At 40.8% G+C, this 23024-nt stretch overlaps 1 protein-coding gene and 1 long non-coding RNA gene across 4 annotated transcripts in view; one reads left to right on the top strand and one right to left on the bottom strand.

Moving 5' to 3' along the window:
* Window positions 1-23024, bottom strand: part of ADAMTS6 (ADAM metallopeptidase with thrombospondin type 1 motif 6) — a 352249-nt gene that overhangs the window by 312428 nt on the left and 16797 nt on the right. For both annotated transcript variants that reach the window (XM_019496068.2, XM_059725136.1), the window contains exon 4: window positions 14966-15134. In XM_019496068.2, coding sequence (XP_019351613.1) covers window positions 14966-15134 — 169 coding nt within the window. The remainder of the gene's footprint in view (window positions 1-14965; window positions 15135-23024) is intronic.
* On the top strand, window positions 4385-19112 carry LOC109285308 (uncharacterized). Of its 2 annotated transcripts, none has more exons than XR_009461121.1 (3): window positions 4385-4566; window positions 11269-11392; window positions 14210-14972. It is a non-coding gene; the product is annotated as an uncharacterized LOC109285308 (long non-coding RNA). The 2 variants fall into 2 exon arrangements; XR_002093044.2 differs by lacking the exon at window positions 14210-14972 and adding an exon at window positions 18761-19112 and having other exon boundaries at window positions 4386-4566.

Raw genomic sequence — 23024 nt, 5'->3', positions numbered from 1 at the left:
GTGATTGGGTGGTGGGACTCAGGAGCCCTGAAGCCAGACAGCATTTCTGGAAATGTCTGGAGCAGGTGGGAGAGGACCCTAAGCTGAAGGATTATGCTTTCTATAGGGGAGACACAAAGGGAACTCAGTGGAGACAGAAAATTGTAAAGATTAATCTGAGCACAACAAAAATAGATGAGGCAGACCTTCGTTTCTGGCTAAGCAGCCACTGTGAGGAGGTGAGAACAATAGAGGAGGAGAAGGATGGAGAAGGAGTATGGACTGAGGCCTGGATTGCTAGAGTATTCTTAAAAAAAGACCCCAGTAGCTCTGGGGCAATGCAGCATTTGCCAGCCTCCCTGTACCTGGGGCACCACACAAAGGCCTGATTTACTATAGAGGCCAACCCAAACTGTGCCACAAATGTGGACAGGAGGGGCACCTGAGCTCTGCAAAATAGAGCTCTGTGCTGTCTGCCATCATACTGGGCACAAACCCCAAGAATGCAACAAAGAGAAACACTGCAACCTCTGTGGGGAGGAGGGCCACCTCTTCAGAAAATGTCTGCAGACAGGCGAGTACATGGGAAAACAAGAGGAGGAGGAGGATTTCAAGTCCTTCACCTCAGAGTCAGAAATTCAGGATAGTTCAGAAGAGGAGAGTGAGGAGAACATGGAGCAGGATGGGAATTCTGTGGGAACAGGAGGAGGAACCCCTCCCCCAGGGCTAGAGGACACTCCTGTCTCTGAGTCAGTTTTAAGGAGCATTGAGATGTTAATGGAACTGAAAAGGAATAAAACAGGGTCAGCCATGGAACAAGAGAATGAGTGAAAGAGGGAAAAGAAAGAATCAGAAGAGAAAGGAGAGGAAGACCTAAGCCCAGGGAGAAAGCAACTACAGAAAAGGAAGGAGCTAGAAGGGAAGAAAGAGAAAACCCAAGAAACCTCTCCCCATTTCGAACCCCTAGAGGGGTACAAGTGGACTCGCACAAGAGTAGGAAGAAAATAACAAACAGAGGACAACAAGATGAGCTCTACAAGGGAATCCAAGGGAAGGCCCAGGCAGGTAAAACAACAAGATCCAGAGAGTGAGGAAAAGAAAGCCAAACTTGAAATTGAGACAAGAAAGGAGGTACCTGAAATCCTACCAGCCCTCTTCACTTTAACTACCCCATTTAACAATGAAAACTCTTAAAATTGCTTCTGTGAATGTGAGAAGTTTGTTAGGGAAAAGGAAATGGAACCAGGTAATACAGACTCTGGAACAGATAGAAGCAGACATGGTCTGCCTGCATGAATGCGGTCTCCCCAGTAACACCAGCAGCTCTTTGTTCTCCAAACACTGGCAGCATGGGGCAGCCCTGTGGTCGGATGACATTAGGGCTACTGGGGTCACAATCCTGCTGAAAAGGGACACTATGCGCCCCCTGCAGCACAGAGAAATAGTGGCAGGCAGGCTACTGCAAGCCACCATGGAAGCAAATGGGACAGAGTTCAAGGTGCTGTGTGTGTACACGCCAGCCAAAGTAAAGGCAAGGTGTAAGTTCCTAGAAAACATGACCCTAACAATGCCAAGTGGCCAGCCAGTAATCATTGCAGAGGACTTCAACTGCATCATCAATGAGGAAGACAGAGTCAGTAGCACCCAGTGGGTAGGCATAGACAGTTCCTCCAGGCTACTGAAACAGCTGATCAAAGACCACAGCATAGTAGACACCAGGAAAGGAGACCAAGGCCCCAGTGAGAACTTCACCCAAGTGGACCCAGCAGGGGGAACCAAGGCCCGGATAGATTTTGTCCTCCCCTCAAAGGGGCAGAGGGCAAAGGAAGCCTGCTCCATGCTTGTATGTTTCTCAGACCACTGCCTCCTCACAGTCCAGGGAGAAATGAAAGCACAGCTGGAAAGGGGCAGAGGGGTGTGGAAGCTAAACACCAGCCTGTTGGAAGATGAAAAGACCCAGCACAGTTTCAGAGAGTACTATGCAGGCTGGAGGACCCTCAAGATCCTGTATCCGAATCAGACAGAGTGATGGACCAGTATCAAAGGAAGGACCAAGGTCTACTTCCAGAAGGCCGGCAAGCAGCAAGCTTTCTTCCACAGAAGGCAGCACGAGTGCCTGACCCATAAGCTACAGAACCTGCACAGGCAGGCGGCAGCAAACTGGGATGTGAGGGAGGACATGCAGGAAGAGAAGGCCCAGATTGGTGCCTGGTACCAGGAGGAGGCCAGGAAAAAGATCTTCCATGCTAAGGCACTGTGGGTGGTGGAGGGGGAAGAGTGGTCTGCTTATTTCTCCAAGCTAAAGAAGAGCAAAAAGAAGCCCATGACGTGCCTGAAGCAGAGCACCGGTCGAAAGAAGGCATGCTGGAAATGATGACCACTTTCTACTGAGAGCTCGACACCGCACAACAGCAGGACCCAGGGGCCATGCAGCAGTGCCTGCAGGGGCTAACTCAGGCCCTCAGAAAAGCTGAACAGCAGCAGCTGGAGGAGTGGACACTGGAGGAGGTCAAGTAGACCCTCTGGAGGTTCAACAATGGTAAAACTCCTGGGTGGGTTGGACGGACGGCCCAAGGAGTTTTATGTGATCTTTTGGGACCTGGTGGACCCTGACCTGCTGGAACTCTTTTGAGAACAACTGCAGCAGGGGCGGCTAGGGGCTGGAATGGACCAGGGCCTTGTGACCTTCTTGCACAAGAAGAGTCCAAGGAAAGAGTTGAAGAACTGGAGGTCTATCACACTGCTAAACTTTGACTATAAGCTGCTGGCCAAAGTCTTGACTGAGCATTTTAAATCTGTCCTAGGTGCCATGATCCATGAAGACCAGTCATGCGTGGTACAAGGATGCCAGATCCACGGGGCCCTGCTGCAACTGAAGGATGCATTCCAGCTGGAACATGGCAGAAGGCAGAAGTGGGCGGTGATGGGATCCTACCACAAGGATAGATTAGTGCAGCTCATCTGAGTAAAATATATGGTAGTGCACATTAAGCATAGTCCCCCTCAGCACCAATTTTTTCAAATCATACTGAGCCACTATACTGAATATATTTTTACTTCCTGTTCACTGCCACAGCTGAGCTACACCTTTCTTTCCCATTTCCAATTATTCCTGTTTCTTCACCAGCCTTAAATGTCTGGCAAATGTACTCAAAGAGGGACCCAAATGGTTCCTCCAGAATCCCTCCATACACTTCCTCCCCCTCCCCCTCCCCCCCCGCAACAACTTGTCACATATGATTAGTGTGGCCCTGCCCTCCATGAGGTGGTGCAAGACCAGGTCCCCCTGTGCCTCGTTTGTATATAAATTTTTGGAGGATTCCAGAACTCATGACAATAACACCTGGTTCAAGTCATGAATGGGGAATAATTAGCACGTGGATCCTTTGTGGGGAGGGCTATCCAGAACGCACACACATTTGAGCAGTGCTGAACCATGGGATCACCATGGTTTGAAATGTTGACTCCGCTGGGTCCCAGCCCAATGAACTATATGGCAAATCAAAAGCCTTTTGGCTTATGCCTCATGAATAGTTTGTACTATATATAAGTAAGTACAAAACTGCTGTTTAAAAGTGTGTTTATGGAGTTACCTGTGTTAAAGTTACACTAGTTTCAAAAATGGTAAAATGCATCAATTCTGGATGAACTAAGTCTATGGGTACCCATAGTAATTTACCTTTATATAAATTACTACAGGCATGTTTATTTAAAGTCAGTGTTTTCAAACCTGCCCCTCACTTTCATGTGCTCAGGAAAGAGCAGGGCCTAACAATAAGGAGAACAAGAAGCTGCTGCAGAGGGAAGAATGTGGAGGTGGGGGCAGAGGGCAAGGAGACCACCTGACTCCCCCAGATTTACTTTCCCTGCTGTAGCACTGGTAAGGGGACAAATTAAAAAGAAAACAAAACCCTCTAATAATTAGATTCTATACCTGGAAAATAACAAACACATGTCTAAATTTTTCTGATACAGAATCTAATTATTGGAGGTCATCTTGGCTAGGGTCAGAAGTTACAAATAAATCAGTTTAAGTAATCAGAAAGTGGTTTAAACCTGTAACAGAACAGAAGGCACATAAACCAATTACAAAATGGCTGAAACTGGTTTAAGATAAACCTGGTTTAAGTCCCCCAGCACGCTTTGTATACCTGGGCTGGGCTATGCTATGCTGCCTGCTCCAGAAAGCAGGGCTGGCCCTGCCTCTGTCCCCTAGCTGGACTAGTGAGGACTGGCTGACAACAGAGTGGGGGAAGGGGCAAGCCTGGCTGGGGATGCAACCCAGTTGGGGGGTGCTTTCCTCCAGGCAAACCCTGGCTGGAGCCTGGGGCCATGGAGGGGGGGTTAAACACCACTTCCTCCACTCAAACTTACTGCTGACTGCAGCTGTGGACTACAAACCCCAGGAGGCAAGAAGAAGTGAGGAAAACCCTACAGAGTTTGCTGTAATTCTGGACTGCAAATCCCATATACCTCAGGGGCAGCAGGAAGAGGAAGTGAACACACAGCCAGAGAGTTGTGCTCTAGCACCTCCTGGCTTCTGACCCAAGCCACCATAGGCATGTGGCTGCATTTCCTGAAACAAAGGTAAATGTCCGTTAACTTCTGTTTCAATTTAATCTATGCAGCTTAGACTAACCTGCAAAGACTGAACTGATTCATCCTCAGCCTTTTTTGACTTTCTGTACCTTGCCCTTATATTAAAGTAAATAAGGTATTTTCTGAATAGTATTTAACTAACAATTACAGCTAAACATATTTAAATGCCCTGCTAAATAACAATGGGCTAAAGTATCTGTTTGCTGGCCTGATGGCTCTGAATAGAACTAGTCTGCAAGTAATACCTCCAGAAATAAATATTTATTTACTACAACTGGTTAAACTTGAAGAGTGCCTTTGGTGTCAAAGGAAGCCTCTGGCAGAATCCAGATACTTCACAGATAGGTCCCTTATCCCGCTGCAATGCTTCAGGTTAACAAATTAACCACACAGCTTCAGAAAACTACAACACAGGAGCCAATCTTTGCTGCAGCTTTTATATCAAAGGGCACCATTCCTCTGACCAGCTCCGGGGACTACTGATAAACTCAAGGATCAGAGAAACAGGGGCCTCTTGAAGAAAATGCCACAGCAGACACAGCTGAGCAGCTCACCTTAATTAGGCAGCCTGCTACAAATTAGATGGGTTCCACCCAGAGCTGAATGATTCAGGTTCTACTATACCTAATTTTTGCTGGAGAATAATTCATCAATAAAGAAAATGTTTTGGGTCTTGGTTTCAAATCCTCAGGTCCTTTTGATTATAATATATTTCTTATTAATTAATTTATACAGTCCATAAAACAGATGGCTTTAGAAGACCCATATTAAATTTTAGACAACTTGGAAAATGAAAATAAGAAGGTCCTTTCTCTGGGACACTGGTTTATTACTACAGTCAAACCTGTTTTATCCATATGCAGGTGCTTCACATACCACTTAGTTCATAGAATGTTGCCAAATTAAGGGAGGGGGATTCACACAGCTGTTTTCTGCAGCTATTTTTTCTTCAAAAGGACTCTGCTTCTCTATTTAGCTAAAGCAGCTTAGTGGTATCTTATGGTTGTTTCCTGTAATTGTATGCACTCTAGTTGGTTTACAAACACTCATTTTCACAAGGAGATGAGGAACCTAACCTGACAAACCATCTGGGTTCTACTATATTGCAGCTCATAAAAGATTATAGTAATTTAAGCAAAATATCTTCGAGTACTAAAACTTGCTGAAGTTCTTGTAATCGGTACAAAGCACTTTCCTGAATTTCATCACTGTCCAAGAAAACTTAAGTTAGCTTTAATTGTTCAAAGATTTTGGCATCAATGAAGTAATGACTTAGACTTTGATAAATTCTAGATATTACTGATACATTTTGTAGTTAGATTTTTAAAAACCCAACTTTGATAAAACTTAGTTGTTTGAGAAGTTTCAGTGCACTTCTAACTTATTTTATAAAAATAACATATAGATTAGAAGGAGGTTTTTTTTGGAAACATGCAAGAATTATTTTTTTTTAATTAATGTATTCCAATATGTACCTTTCAGAAAGTATATAACAAACTCATCTTGATAGAGAACCTTGCATCAAGCACATTAAGTCTACTTTACAAAAATGAGTAGGTATTTTTTATCCTTATTTTGCCAATGAAACAGAGGAACAGTGCCCAAGGTTCGAAATGAACAAGCATAAAGAAAGAAAGTATATATCAGTAAAGTAACTTAAAAGTAAAAAACCCCATAAGAATGTTGTAATTATTGCCAAAACTAGTATTATAAAACTAGGGAATTAAGCATTAAATATGAACCTAAAAGAAATTCAAATGTGTTATGGAAATACTAGTTAAAATATTCAAACTTGTAAAACTCAGTAGGGTCTATTTTCCACATTGTTATATCTTTATAAAACAGAACAACTATAACTACTAACCTTCCTATGCCTCTTTATCTTTAAAATCTGTTGAGCTAATCTGGTTTAATCTATCATTAAAATCAAATGATCTAGACTGGAATTAGAAGCACTAAAATGCTTTAATAACCACCTGGTTAAAACAAATTTATGTTAATTATACATATATTCAACCATAATAATTGTTTTTTTCCCTGGAAATTTTATTTATTTCAATTATTTAAAAAAATAGCTATGCATAAATATTAAACAAACACAGAGATAATGCTGATGCTATTGAGTTGAAAATACCATATTTACTCATATACCACATGTACCTTTCCCCACAAAACCAGCCCTCCAAAATTGGGGTACATGTCTTAAGCAGGGAAAGTGATATTCTGCGCTGGACAGAAATCAGAAAAAATATTAGACCAGTGTCTTCTTGCTTCTGGCTGTCAAGATGGCTGCCACTTGTTTTTGGCCCCAACAAGGAGAAGGAGCAGAGTCCTGTGTTAACCCTCTAGCAGCCATAGCTACTGTAGCTTGTGCCTGAAGGAGCAATTGAGGTGGCTCCAGGTAAGTGGGCTGCTGTAGCCTGTAGTATCTTGATGAGGCTTGTGAAGTGGTAATAACACTTTCATTATTTGCAGGAACTTAAGTAACTATTTACAGTAAAGAAGTAACAGTATTCCTACTGCCCTTGCAAGGGTCAAGAGTCTAGTCTTTTTGCTGCCCTGCCATACCAGAAATTTCCTTCATCCTCACCAAGACTGTCTCCTGAGATGATACATTTTCTGAACACTCCATATTTCCAGGAGGATTTACTCTGTCACAGTCAGTCATGACTCTGGAAAAATCTTTTTTTTCTACATTATGCCTTCCAAAAACAAAGTAAATTATTTACTTTGGGGCACATGGTATGTGCAAAAATGCAGTAGATGTGGGTGTGTATGGAATCAGCTCTAAGTCATTTTATTTTAACTTTTAATGCTATATTGCTAATATACAGAGGAGGAGGTGCAATGATGCAGTTGCACCCCTCTTTGCTTCCTGTTCCACCTAAACTTTAGAACCAACTGCCTGGTAGTAGCAGAAGCATTTCTATTCCAGCAGCAGAGACGGAGTCAATTGATGTCATGGTTCATTGTAATCTACCTGATTCCTTCTAAACCCTTTATTCCACAGGTGTTAACAACTCCCTCTCCTTTTTAATGGTATTAATGTTCCATTAATCAAGATTCCTTCTTCTACAATTTTGCCGTCTCTTATTTCCTCCTGGTAATGTAGCTCCTAATTCACAGTCTTGCAGACTGTTTTTTACTCTACATAAAAACATCAACTCCACTGTGGAAATAACTTTCAGTGAAGTATTGGATTCACTGTCAAGATGCTCAAGAAAGCTTTATTTCATTTTATGAATTAGAAAGAGATGTACATTTAATTATAATGACTACAGGACTAAAGAAACAACTTTTTATTGCTTTTGCCTAATTTGTTCTGTTTTTAATACAAAATGTATGATATAGTAAATTAATATACCTTCCAATAAAGTTGTATTTGTTCTTGCTTTGAACTGGAATTGAATAATATAGCCCTAGCCCCCTACCATATTAGTAAAGCTTCTAGTTTCTTTTTACCTCTAGAAAAATATGTATTGTATTATATGTAATGATGCATCACACCATCTGCATCCCTTTTTTCAAAATCCTAGATCCACCCAGGCTAATACAGCTTATCATCAGGTGCTGCTGATGAACTGACTGGTGGGGCGGTGGAGCGTCGCATGGGAGCTGGGATGGGGAGAGGTTGCAGCAGGCTGGCAGCGCGGTAAGTGAGGGGTTTGCAGCCAGCTGGGAGCAGGGGGGTTGGCAGCCTCCCTGCTACTGACCGGATTGCCCGGCTGACTGCAACCCCCCCTCTTCCCCCCCCCCCCCCCCGGCCAGCTGCAAACTCCACTCCCGGCTGGCTGGCTGAAAACCCCACTCTCCCTATGGGATGCTTCACCACCCCACCACTCTCAGTTCACCAGCCATGCCTACTTACCATATTTCTGCAATTCCACTGCAGTTCAAGGTGACCACTTAAACCAGGTTAACAACTGTTTGCCTCACTGAAACGGTACAGAATCAGGCAGAACATACCAGTCAACCAAATCTAAGTTGCTGCTCTTAGTGCAGTGACAGGTTGTGACAATCTAGTGACAGCTAGGACCAAGTAATCTACCAGTGAAACTCCTGATGGATTTAGAGTCTTCTGCCATTTGAAAAGAGTCGGCATGTATGAAGAACTGCAGCACGCAAACTATCAGGAAAAACCTCAGTGAGCAAATTTTGAAGTCATAAAAGTCCCACTGAAGATGACTTGAATCATTGTCTTGGCCCTATTAGTCTGTAGTCATAACATGTATTTATAAATAATTAAAATTAGTTACAACATAATTTCTCCAAAAGTAGCCTAGCTTACAATTCTAATACATTTTTACTATATGGAAATGTTGAAGCATCTTAGTTATTCTGCTATTAAAATCATTTGGGACAAAAAAGGTCTGACAATCAGTGTGAAATTTCTTAAATTATACACATTAGAGTGTCGCTACACAGAGCATTAGGTATTAGTAAAGTATTAGGTAAAGTTTAACTATCTGATGTAAACAGAAAACTCAACTAACTTTACCTTTGGAAGCTGATGAGAATTTTACCTAGAGAGGTGGCCCAGCTTGACAAAGCCCTGGCTGGAATTATCTAGTTGGTGATGGTCCAGCTTTAAGCAGAGAGTTGGTTTAGATGACCTCTTGAGATCCCTTTCAACCCTAATTTTATATGATTCTATGATTTTACCATTGATTTCAGTAGAAGCAGGAACAGACCACAAACTCTTTTACATGGTACAGAATGATAATAGTGTTAAATTAGTTTTGTATACAAATGATGAAGTCAACATTCACTCAGCAAGTAGTGTGATACAATGGAATTAATACAGGATACAGAATAATAATTCAAAGAATTTATTCTCTTGCAAATAATACTTTTTCCTGAATTAGCAGAGGCTTTAGGATTATAACAGTGCTAACATGAAAGATGATAACAATACTATCCAATTTCATTACTTCTGCTCTTGTCCTTGGTGCCATGGTAAAGATGAAAAGATAGCAGACCACAAAAAATATATTTCAGTAATACTGCAGTAAATGTTACATACAAAACCATACAGTTCAGGCACCTCAGAAAAGAGACTGAAATGCAAACCTTAACTGATTCACTTAAATTTTATATTAAAGTGACTCCAGATCATGGGTCATCTTATTTTGTCTGTGCTACAATGCCTTGTTCTAACAGAACAAGACAAGATCATAGATTTGTGAATTTAGGTAAGGCTATCAACTTTATACTACCAATTTATTCATGCAAATTTATACTGGGCCAGGTTCTACCACAATTTCAATTTGAATTTTGTACCACCTCTCTGGAATCCATGAGATTACCCAGAGAGTACTCAACACAACATAGACTGGAGCTGGCTCTTTGTTACTGCCAAACAATGATGCCCCCTCTACACATGCAGGCAGGGCTGTCCCTAGTGGGGGGCCAATTGGGGTGACTTCCCCAGGCCCCTGTGCTTTGGGGGCTGTTCACCCCCCCACCCCCGCCATGTCTGGGGCTCGCAACTTGCTATGGTCATCTCTGCATGTAGGTAAAGGCATGATTGGACTTAATGCACGATCCACGCACATTCACCTCTTGCTGTGCCACAAATGCATGGCAGGAGGTACTATTGTGGGATTGTGTATTAGATCCAATTGAATCTTATTGCCAGTGTAGGGGGAGCCCAATCCTGGCATCAGCAAGAAGCAGGTTCCCATGGCTGGGAGCCCCCATTACTAAGGAGGCTCCCACACATGGGGGCCATGTGCAGGCAGGACTGAGAATCGTGTGCCTGACTGGGCTTTTGGTCTGCACAAGCAACTGGGACTAAGAGTCCTGCACCTGATGATGGGGCTCTTGATCCTGCCTGCACAGGTGGCACAGCTGGGACCAAGAGCCCCATCAGGTGTAGGACTCTCAGTCCTGGCTGCACATGTGGTGGTCTCAGGGGTTTCATGCACCCCTGAGCCTTGGGGATCGCAACTGTAATGATCCTCTGGGCTTGGGATTTTCACGCTGGGCATGGTGTACCCCTGCAGCCAGGAGCCCCATCAGCTGACAGGGCAATGCAGGGAAGACCCTGCAGCACATGCAGATTAAGACTCAATAGCACCAGCTATAAAGTTAGTACACATTTTCAAGGTTTAACTTAATAGTTAGTTGGAACTTTTTATTGTGTGATAGCTACTTTGTGTAGCTGGTCTTAACCGTGCAGTTAACCTAATTGTCCATACATGTAATGTGTAGAGGGGGCCTGAAAAACATATGCTAAATATACTCATAACAAACCTAACTCAGTTGTGATTATTTTTGTTTTGGGGAATACACTTTCCAACATGCATTCTTCTATGAAGCCACGTACTGAACCAGATAAACAGGAATAGAAAACAAATAGATCTAGGCCATGTGACCTTGTTAATATCAATTTGTGTAACATTCTGTGCTGCATTTCCTGACTTCTTTGATATTGTAATTATGCAAACTTGTTGATACTTGATTTTTTTTTTCATATTAGGCTAAACAGTGCATGTTAAATCTGCCCTATATATGAAACAGCAACACTTATGCCATCCCAGAATTATACTTGCCAGTTTTCAGGTTTCAAACTGCAATCACTTTTATTGTCACTACATTCAGTTCAGAAGTGTCTGTTAATGTGCCAGGGAAATATACTGTTCCCTCTCCAACAAGACAGCTGAAAACATTTTGTTTTTAAATTTTCAGGAACAATAATACATCTCCACACAAAATCTGCATACAGAATATATCAACAAAAGGATATTTCTGAAAACGTTGAGTATGAAAAAAGCATGTTATAATGGGAACCTTTGCAACCTTAACAATACAAGTAAGCACTAAACTTTTTTGCACAAATTATGTAGGTAAATGTGCTGTACAACGTGAAAGTAAATATGCTGCATGAAGTTTGTTGCAAGGTTAATGGGAGAAGACTACAATACATTATTTATGAAACTTGTATATTCATACTGACTGTAAACTATGAGCCAAATTCAGCTCTGAATTATGGCAGTTTTACCTGCTTACCTCACAGCTTAATCTGATTCTGCATTTGGAAAACTTTGCATGTATTATTAACATTTCAGAAAGAGGCATACAACTGGATAGAAAAACAAAGGTAATCACAAGGGCTTGATTCCACAAGATGCTGCACAGTTACCACTGAAGTCATTGCAATCTGAAGGGGCCCAGCGACTCACAACAAAATTCATATTGAATTTAGTATGAATCTAGAAGCATATAGGACCTGATTTCACACCTACTGAAATCAGTAGCAGTTTTGTTATTGACTTCAAGCCCACAGTGAAGGAAGAACTTAATTGATTAGTAAGGACTGGAAGGTGAGGGATGAAAATGTGAAACCTTTTTCTGCTGGGGGAGAGAATAATTTCACATATAGGCTGTCAAACTCGCTTGGTTCCTCAGGTGAGATCCGGACTGTAAAAAGCCTCACAGGCTGGATCAAGACCCACCACTAGCAGTGGGGTGAACAGTGGTAGAGTTAACTGCTGCAGGGATTAAAGTGCCTGTTGCTTTGCCCCTCCAACAATGACATGGGATCCCAGCAGGACTCCATACACCAGAACTCAGCACCAGCTCCAGACCCTCCAGGAGGCCAAATGATATGGCTCTGTGAGCTAGACCCAGCCTGTGGGCTGTATCATTGATAGCTCAGCTTTATATTATAACCTTTATATTTAAACAACAGTTCCATTGAAACTAGTGGTAACACTGTGGATTGTACTAGTGCAACTTAAACAGAAAAATGATCCTAGTAGACAACAACTTTGCTCACAACAAAACCAGTTAATGTAGTGAATTTATACATGTTTAAGTGAACTGTTAACTGAATGCATAGCTTAGTGAGCTAGGCACTGCCCAGGGAAAAGGTCCTGAGTTCTGGTCTCATGGGATAGAAGCTACCTATCCATTTTACTCAATTAATATTAAAGTACAAAAATGCCATTTAGGATAGGAACGGGGACTGAAACCAGGACCACCTCCCTTCCAAGGCAGTGCTCATCTTACTGAGCCATACTCTCCCTAGCTAGTGCTCTTTCTTACCCAACATATCTTTCCTCCTTGGCTGCCCAAATGGCCAACTTCAGAAGGAAGAGAACAGTGCCTAGTGGTTAGATTAGTTTACTGGGAAGTGGGAGATGCATGTTAACCCCCTCTGGCTCAGCAAGGCTTAGAATCAGGGTCTCCCACTCTGGAGGCAAGTGCCCTAATCACTAGAGTCCTGGACTCAAATATGGAAGAGGCCACTTGCTCCTCCACTAACAAATAGTTGCTGGTTATAGTTTTATCTGACCAGACTTTGGGGAAATTGCACACCTATGCAGGCAGAACAGAGCATGTACCGCCATAATAACAAGTCTAGCTGTACAGATGGAAACAGGATCTAAAATCCATGCGCATGCCAAAAATGTCTTGTATGAGGCTATATTGAGTGCATAGTAGGACTTACATGTGTTCAGGTAGTGAAACATTAACTTAACAAAGTCTAAACAACCCTAGAAAAATACTGCCAGGCTTGCTAGACTGATGTAGCTGTACCAGCAAACCCCACGTAGCACAGGAGCAATTTATATCTTATCTCCCCTAACTTGGAAGGAATGATTTCCTAACTACTGGGCACATCTACATGTTCAGTAATACACAGTGGTTACTGCACATTTAATTTAGTACTTCTATGATCAAGTACTAAATAAATGCACAGTAACCAGAGTTACTGTGCAGTAGTGCCGGCGAACCCTTTAGTGACACTACTGTGCAGTAGCATATTATCACTATCTGTGCTGTGACCCACTACTGCAGTTATTAGGCCTGAGCAGTTAGTGAGTGTCTCATGTAGGTGAGCCCACTGTTAATTTCTCCTTCCTTCCATTTGTGAAATGTTGTCCAAAGGAGGGGCTAATATTCGCTCCTGGTTCTGGGGATATGATCATGGGAAATAAAGCACTGACTGGTATTCCACAAACCTCTCACTAAACAGGAGGAGTTGAAGAGGTGGTTGTTTCTGTAAAAGTTGATTGTGACATGAACAAATTAGAACACCCAAATATGTTAATATTCTTATTCTCTGGGGCCAATTCTTTTTCCTAACCAGAGGACTGCTTGGGTACCCACTCCCTGACTGGTCACAAAAGAGTGGAAATCAGCTAGTGATCCATTCCAAGCCCTGCCGTACACGGCAGGAGAGAAGATGAAGGACTTTATAGCCAGCAAAAGAGGGTTATGGATGCAATAAGTTTCCAAGCCAACACAGAAGTTTTACACAGAGTACTAAGGAGCACAGAATGCTTAACATTTCCTGCTACTAGACCCTGAACCCAGTTAAGTGAGTCACTCAGGAAAACTCTTCTCCAAGCATGGCTCTTGTAGACAACCTGTGTTGTAACCTCAGTCAGTTAGTGCCAGCAGAAGTTAGAGTCTCCAGCAAGAAAAGCCAAAAGAGGTTACATCAATAAGCCATTTGTTATTTTTTATTTTGAAATTAATATTTGCCAAATCTGTCCTACGCTAGATCTCACTAGGGACTAATGCCCGAGACTGGAGTGAACTTGCAAGAACAAACTTTCTTGAGAGATATGTAAACACTAGCTTGGAACATTTTTCTAACAAGTAAAAAATCTTTTTCTAGATCTGTAAATCAAAACCAGCCTGTCAGATGTATTCCAAACTGTCCTCAAGAAATTATCTTTTGGCTTAAATTCAAACAAGTGAAATTCAGGACAAAAGGAAGATATTTGAGAAGGTTGGATAGAAAACGGAAGATTTGAACAGAACCATCTTTCAATAAAATCTATGAAGGCATTCTTGTAACACCATAATTTGATCACCTACCCATCTATCTTTGGAATAATCTTAACAAATTGAATGAATAATTAGTGTCAATGAATCACAAATACCCTTAAGTAGGAATTCTTACTCAGTTCTAAATATATTACCAATCATGACACATGACAGATGTGTATTACTGTTAAGTTTGCTCAAATGAGATCCAACACTTACTAATCATTAAGCTGTAACACTTAGTCACTCAAGTCCTGCCTTCCAGTCAAGATTGAAGTACATTTACAGGATGCTGGGAAGAAGCCTGTGCTCATCACTACCATTGTACTCAATACAGGAATAAAACAAGACTTATGCCCAGTGCCTTAGTCTTCAAGACACTATATTCTTGACTTGAATCTGAAAAAAATGCAAAGCTACCTTTCAAAGGGGTGCATGGCATCATCCAAAAGGAGAGTTCCTAACACTAAACTCACTCCAATGGAATTCTGTTATATTCTGTACATGGAACCAGTGTAGAAATCACAGCATTATCTTAGTTTTAAATCTGAAATGACAATTTTATAAAGAAATAAAAATATAATTGATATTCAAGCTTATTTACCTGAGACACCACAGTGAGTGTGATCATAGAGATGTCGTTGGTACATGGTAGACTTTTTGTAAATAACATGAGGATGACCATTTTCATAACTAAAATTATTGGAATTTTCAGTTATATTCCTTAAAGGTTCAATAAAATACTCTTCATCTTCTGTAGCAATAACACCATGCTTAAGGGAGAAAAAGGGAGACAAATAAAAGCTGGCAAAAGGCAAAAAATGTAAAAAGGTGTCTTTTAAAAACTGATATTTGCAGTGAAGCTTAATTAGTTATTTTTCCTCTGGCAAATCTAGTTGTCCTCCTCTCACTGAGACAAATGGTAAGATTCCCACTGACTTCAGTGGGAGTTGGAGCAGTCCTCTAAAAGCAAAACAATGGGTAAATAAAGAGAAAAAATATATTGTCTTGTTTTCTTAGCTTTTTCCCCACCATTTTGGGAGGGTGTGGTAAGTGAGCAAGAGACAGTTTGGTGTATAACAAGCAATCAGCATTTTTCTTCTCATGAAATAATCTGTTCACAAAGTCGTTTCAGAATTATATCCTAGAATCATGGAGAAGTGCAGCTGGACCCATTAAAAATTATGCTAAGCCAAAATCCCTTTATTCAAAGAGTGAATATAGTGTCCATCTATGATAGCATCCTGAGAGATGCTTTAATACCATGCCATGCATCAAAGGAGAAAAGTTACAAAACAGATTTATTTTAGACAGATATTATTCAAAGTAATCACTCTGTGTATTCTAACACCACATATGTAGGGTCATATTATTATTATGAACTTAATTTACACTATTTACATGAGACTTTTTAAAACACATATATTCCTCCAGATGTTTAACATAGATCTTAGGTACATCATCAGTGTTACAAACTATGCATTAATCTGCATTCCCCATTGAAATTGATATTTTTTCTTAACTCTGTAATATACAAGGGTAGACCACATATTCTTCCCGATTTCCCCATTTGTGATCTCAGATTCTCCCAAACAGGAAGTGGGTTGTAGAAGAAAGGAGAGATTTTAATCCAGCTTTATAAATTCATGGATCTTCAGCCAACAATACTGAACTTTAGAAGAAATGCCAGTTTTAGAGACCCACTGAATGTAGAAATACCAGGGAATTGTCCTGACAAGCGTATTTCCACCACTATATCTGCTAATTTAAAAATTCTCATCCCTACATCAACACTCAAAGCATTATAAACTCTCTACAATATGAGCAAGAGACATATGTGTTAGGTAGAGGTCTGGGAAGCAGAAAGTTCTAAAGTCCAAACCCAGTTCTGTGGTCTTAAGCAAATTACCAGGGAAAACAGAAAAAAATGTGGATTTTCCCTTTTAACAGAGAAGAAAACGGATTTTTCATTATAACAGAGATACCCATGGATTTTCCACTTTTGCAAAGAGCTCTCTGCAGGCTGGCAGAGTTCCAGCCTGCAAAAGCTTCTTGCAAAAGGAGTGGCAAACCCTGAGCCCTGTCCTGAGGGAGAGGAGAAGGGGCAGGGCCTGAGCCTCTGTCATCCAGGGCTTGGCTCAGGCACGCTTTCCCTCCTGCAGCCTTTCAGGTAAGTGGGGCTTGCAGGGGGCTGGGGACCAGCAGGGGAGCAGGGCGGGGGCTGTGGAGTGAGTGAGGGTGACTGCCAGGGCTGGGGGGTGGGGGGGTTGAGGGTGTGGGAAGAGCCAGTGGAGTAGGTAGAGGCTGAGGGAGTGGGGAGGTGTCCATGGGAAGCCCCATGTGGAGGGCCAACCCGTCCTGATGGTGCATGGACCAGGAGCTGCATGCCATCAGGCCAGGCGGGAAGCCACACGTGCAGGTACAATCATGCACCATCAGGCCAGACAGGCTCCTTGCCTCCATGAGCAGCTTCCTACTGAAGTGCTGGAAGCCCCACATAGAGGCATGAAGCCCACCCAGCCTGATGGTGCATGGCTCCTAGTCCATGAACCATTGCACCAGGCCGGCCGGCTCCATGCCTCCACATGGGGCTTCCAGCACACCAGCAGAAAGCTGCCCATGGAAGTGAGGAGCCCACCCAGCCCGATTGCCTGCAGCTCCCATCTGCAGTGCCGTGATCCTCCTGTGCTGCTATTGAGCCAGCCCAGTCTGGTCCGAAGGCACAGACCAGTGGGCCAGACTGGCTCCATGCCAGCACATGCAGACCCTGGGACTCAGAGGCACATGCCACCAGGGGCTCTGCTTCCTGCTGCTGAGCCTCCAACCAAAGCCCACACCCACCCACAAACCTTACACATGCACCCACACCCCACTGCATTCCCTCCCCAAGCCCCACCCACTCACAAACCCCACTTACTCCCATACCCACACCTCCCAACTCCTTCACAACCCCCCATAAATCTCACATATACACACACCCTCCCACACCTTCACAAATCCCCCCCACACACACCCCACATGCACCCCCAACCATACAAAGTACCTGTATATATTTCTAAAGAAGATTCAAATAGTGTTATATTTAGGTTAATTTGTAAAAAAATAAATAAAAAAATTGTATAATTTTGAATTTTCCTGCACATAATTATGAATTTTTCTGCACATAATTTTGAATTCTTCTGTGCATAATTCCCTGGGGTGTACAGAGAGGTCTCAGCAGGAGTTCTGGTTTTCCATGATGAAAAACCCAAAATCAAATGCCAAAATATATAGGTATATAGAATTTATTTTATTACAGCAATTGAAGAACTGGTAGGCTTCCAAACTGCTTTGAAACTGTACAAATATCAATAAAACATTGTGTCCAACTGATACCTATATATATGGTAGCCTTTCATTTTAAGCATGGATTTTGGTCATTTTAAGCATGGTTTTAATTAGAGAATTTGTGATTTTTTTAATCAGAGAATTTGTGATTTTTTATCAGAGAAAACGAGGATCCCTGCAGATTACTCAGGAATTGATCCAGGTCCCATTACTGCCACAGAAACTAGAGGTAGTGCTAGCAGCTAACTAGACATTACCATATTTACTCACATACCACATGTATCATTTACCCCAAAATTAGCCAATGAGTGAGTTGAAGGCTCAGTTCCTGCTCCATACATCCATGATTGGAGAAATCTTTTTTTCTTCATTCTGCCTTCCCAAAACAAGGCACATGATTTATTTGGGAAGTGTGGCATGTGAACAAATGCAGTAATTTATCAGTATTTAATCCTCTGAAATTAAAGTTGAGAATAGTTAGCATCTACCTGATGGTACTCAGCACCTTAATTTAAAAAAAAACAGCACATTTTGCCTCTGCAACATTATTTCATTGGAACAAGTTTGGAAATGGTCCTGTTTAAAGCTGTAATGCTCTTCTGACAACCCTGTATATTTTCATTTCCATATATCAGCATAAATAGTTTGTGTATAAGTGTGTCCTGTGCTCACAGGGCTTAACACTGATTTACTTAACTAATAAACCTAAGATAGAAAAAAAATCATTGAAAACTTGTAAATGAACAATGGTTATTTCAACACAAATTAAAAATACTTATGGTCTTTACAATGTTAAAAAATACATGTGCTGATAAACATTTCCAGTTTATGTGCCTTCAGTAACTTTTGCCTAAAAGAGATCTGGGAACTGTGCTACTATATTCAATTAACATTTTAAAGTACACTTTTGGCCTGATGTTCTACTCCATCAGGCAAAACTTACATGGAAAGCTCTTTGATTGAATAATTTGAATGAATTTGAAATTGGGCTTTCTAAAATGAGCTATTTTAAGAAATGAAATGCTTTTCGTTCTTTGAATTCATGTTTCATTTTGTGTTTGCAAATATACAGCAAACAAAAAAACCCCATGGAGCCACAATACAAGTCAACATTATCAAGATGTAAAGGTAGCATGCAAAGCAATTGGATCAAATTTTATCATTTGAAGAAACAGGAGCTGACTGCCCTCAGTAGGTGACTACAAGCAACGTTCTATAGATTATCATTTTAAAACAGACTTTCTTTATGCATATAAGGTTTGAATCTAGCAACTGGATACTCTCAGGCAAATCCCTGCTTATCTGTGAGGCTCCACTGATTTTGTGAGCAGGGATCTGCATATAAGATTACATGTTCAGGCGTTAAAATATATTATGCTGATGATGTCAGTTACCAAACCATACTAGAATATTAAAGTCAAGTAAATGCCTTTTTTCTTACAATACTGAATGTTTTCCTTTTTATATTATATTCCTTATGTATTTTGAGACATAATAATGAAAACTTTTCTAAACCATTCAATATTGTTTAAAATATAATAATTGCTACTGAAAATGTGACAGATGATAAATTTGCTTCATCACAGATAAGCAATAGAATCTATGTCTGCATTTTCAGATCTTCCCAAAGATCCAAAATACTACCACTTTATAACAAACCCTTGTTTTTTGTTGTGCAGGCCACAGAGGAATAATGAATATATTCCCATGTATGTTTGGTTCCTGTCAAATACTAATTTTGTTCTTCAGAAGCCCCCTTTCTAATTCAAGACACCTAGACACATTTTTTTAAAAATGAGCAAATGCTAGCCTCTTTCATAGCTTTGTGTGCTATATGAATTGTCAAAAATTATTTAGTTGATACTTTTGTCTTAATGTGGTGGATGATACTGGAAACTGTCTACACAATTTCATAAAGTTTCAAATGTGCTAGCAGCTTCACCCACTCCCCACCCATTTGCACTACACATAGGTAGTTGCACATAGGTAGTTGCATAGACATTCCATGACTGATTGACTGTGCATGCATGTCTGTGCTCATTTCCCATTAATTATATCCTTGCATAAAACAGCCTGTGTATGATCTTGTAAAAGCTAAGCTTCCAGAGAAAATATCCATTGAATCAATGGGAATACTGCAAAGTTTTAAAGGAGTAAATCAGTTTTTAATTAAACATTTAAATCAACTAATTTTAAATGCCATCCCATGTCACATTCTACATTTCTGGAATAATAATCTCTTTTTATTCGTGCCAACTTTATGGCTTTTAAACTCCTCTCATGAGGTCTACTTAATTATTTCAGTTAAGATAATATGGAATTATAGAAGCATGCGATTTACGCCAGTCACCAGAAAGTTAGCAAGAGGATCAATGGTGTTATTTGGCCTTTAAATATAAACAGTAACATTAAGTATATAACATGAAGCAATATATGATCCCTAGAAATAGATTAAAATTCCAATTCACCTTTTTAATAATACAAGCTTTTCACTAGATTCTGAGATGTTTCAGGTGCTGCACATAACCAGACCCATGGTTATTATGGAGAAGTTGCTTGGTAGACAAGGTTTTGACAGATAGTAGTGAGTCAAGGTAGGAAAGGTACTGCATCCTTACTTGTCCTGCTACTAAGAGCTTTAACATTTTTCTCCACTGGTAACTATTTACTTCTTTTATCTCTCGGATATGAAGTTCCTGTCATTTCCCCACTCCTTGTTCCTTCCCCTTTTTTTTTTTTTTTTTTTTTTTAAGTATCACAGGACACAGCCATCTCTAGTTACCCAGTGTTGCTGTTACTCTTGCCACAACCTCGCACCAATCTGACATTTTTGGACATCCTGGGCATGTCTGCACGAAACGCTACTGCACCATAGCTCATTCCTACTGCACAGCCAGCCACTAACCATGACATGATGCTACTGCACAATAGTAACAAGCTACTGCACAGTGGCATCAGGAAAATATTGTGTAACAATGGTACTGCAAGTAATGCAAGTAGTGCAACCATAAGCAATTACAAACTGATTGTGCAGTAACAACTGCACAGTCCACTGCTCTTGTAGATGCAGCCCGTGACAATTTTTTAGAATCTATTCACATATATAACTCCCATTGAAATCAATGTTAATTTTGTGGATGGAGGGCTTAGGCCTTACATTTCCTCATGCTATTTTGCACATTGAATTATTGGCCATTTTTGATAGCTTCAGAAAATTCATAGCACCATCAGCCTAAATCAATAAAACAGAGCTCAGACATAGAAGAATCAATGTGTATATGCCGAGTGCAAACATAGCATTCTGAAGCTAAAACTATAAACAAATATGTGGAGAAGACTAACATAGGAAATAGAGACAGGGGAATGACTCCCTGGGCACACAAAAGGAGATATGTATGGCCGGGAAGAAGACAGCAAACCAGAAAGTGCATGGCTCAGTCAAACAGTTGCTGCACTTGAAGTTTTTAACCTAAATTCTTGCTCCTGATGGGACAAAACTTTTCCTTTGCTCACTATCCATTCCATGCAATGATTAGTATGTAAATGCAAGGGGCAGTGGCTCAGCTTCAAAATGAGTACTGCAGAAGGGTCTGGATAATGCCAACCCCATAGGGTGCTGGTTAGAGCACTGTACTGGAAAGTGAGAGAGGCAGTTCAAGCTCCCTCTACAAGAGGCAGGCCTAGAATTTATGTCTCTTGTTTCCCTGGTGGCTGCCCCTAACCTCTCAGCAATTGTAGCTAAAGCATAGGGAGGGATATTCTCTTCCTGCAACTTCTTTCTAGGATTTACACCAGTGTACATGCCTATTTAGATATGCAGATTCTGGCTAGTGCATAGCCTACTGAGCATGCACTGCATGTGTGTATACATCCACATCTACACCACATGGATAAAAGAATCATAAACTCTGCTTACATATCAAAAAAGCCACTTACACAGCTGAACTGCCATTTAGATGGACAGAGTAACAAAAGTCTACCCTTTGGGTTTCAAAAGGGTTGATATCTCAAAGTTCAGAAAAAATTAGCGAAACAAAAGTGTGAATGAAAGTTGCAGGGGTTTGGGTTGTAGCGGTGTTGATCTAAGGACATAGGCAGACAAGGTTCCTTGGGTGAATTTGATATCTTTTATTAGACCAACCCAAATGGTTGGAGAATAGTTATTAAGCAAGCTTTCAGGTTCAAGAACCCTTCGTCAGGCTAAGGAAGCTGCAGCAGTTGGTGTGTGCTCTTCCTGGATGGAATGAAAAGTAAACAAGTCAGGGGCTGGGCTGGGGAGTCAGTTGCCAGGCAGATTATAATGTATCAAAAATTCAATGTCTATGTTTAGTCCATGATCTCTAGTATCCAGCAGGTTGATGAAATGGAGCTCATAGGCTCGTCTCTGGGAATTGTTGTGTAAGTTTCCCTTGAGGATCAGGACTGAGAGATTGGAGAGAGAGTGAAAGTTGGGAGTTCTTAAAGAGGAATTTATTAGATGACAAAAAATGTCATGATTTCATAATCAAGTTGGAGGACATATTTGTCTAAAAGCCCATTTTGGTTCAAGTGACGAAGTGGAGGAAGCAAGTAGAAACAGAAAAGTGTCAGTAAGACACAACAAATGGAAAAAAGAAGAAATAGATTTGCAATTAATACAAATTAGAAGTTAGAAAGTATAGAAAACTAAAGACATTACTAAATCTCCATCATTGGCAATACTAAAAGCAATAAGTTTTTAAAGCATATGGAATGAAATAAATCCTATAAATAAAAGAAGATGAAAAAGTATACATCTAGGAACAATGTATACAGAACATACATCTAGAATGGATGTCTGCATCCTGTAAAGCAGCAACTTTGCAAAGGATCTATAGGCTAGAGTGGCCAAATATCTCAGTACGAACTCTCTGCATGATCCTTTGGCTAAAAGGATAAGATTTTTTTTTTTAAAGAAGACTGAGAGGTGACTTGATTACTGAGTCTTAAGTACCTGCACAAGGAGAATATTCCAGAAACTAAAGGGCTCTCAAATCTGGTAGTGAATACAAGCAATGCAAGAATAAAATATTACTATTTCACTTTTTGTACTACCTCTTCTAAACAGGGTCTTTATCAATTCTATGGGATTTATTTTGGAAAGAGCAGGTCTTAATGAACACAATTTATTTTTTCTTACAGCAAAGTGTCAAGAATTTAAAGCAAGGCTTTCACACTATTACAGAGTAGAATTAAATGAAGAATAACATTTTTCACAACTACTAAAGTAAGATTTTAAGCCAAGGCTATTAGAAAAGGAATCACTTACCTTTAGTTTTGTTCTCCTAAAGATATCACTTGACTTCCTATTCTTGGGG

Source organism: Alligator mississippiensis, chromosome 3 (assembly GCF_030867095.1).
Source record: "Alligator mississippiensis isolate rAllMis1 chromosome 3, rAllMis1, whole genome shotgun sequence".
In the NCBI taxonomy this organism is placed as follows: domain Eukaryota; kingdom Metazoa; phylum Chordata; order Crocodylia; family Alligatoridae; genus Alligator; species Alligator mississippiensis.
The sequence above is the reverse complement of the archived record's forward strand: the minus strand, read 5'-3'. Positions and strand labels throughout refer to the sequence as shown.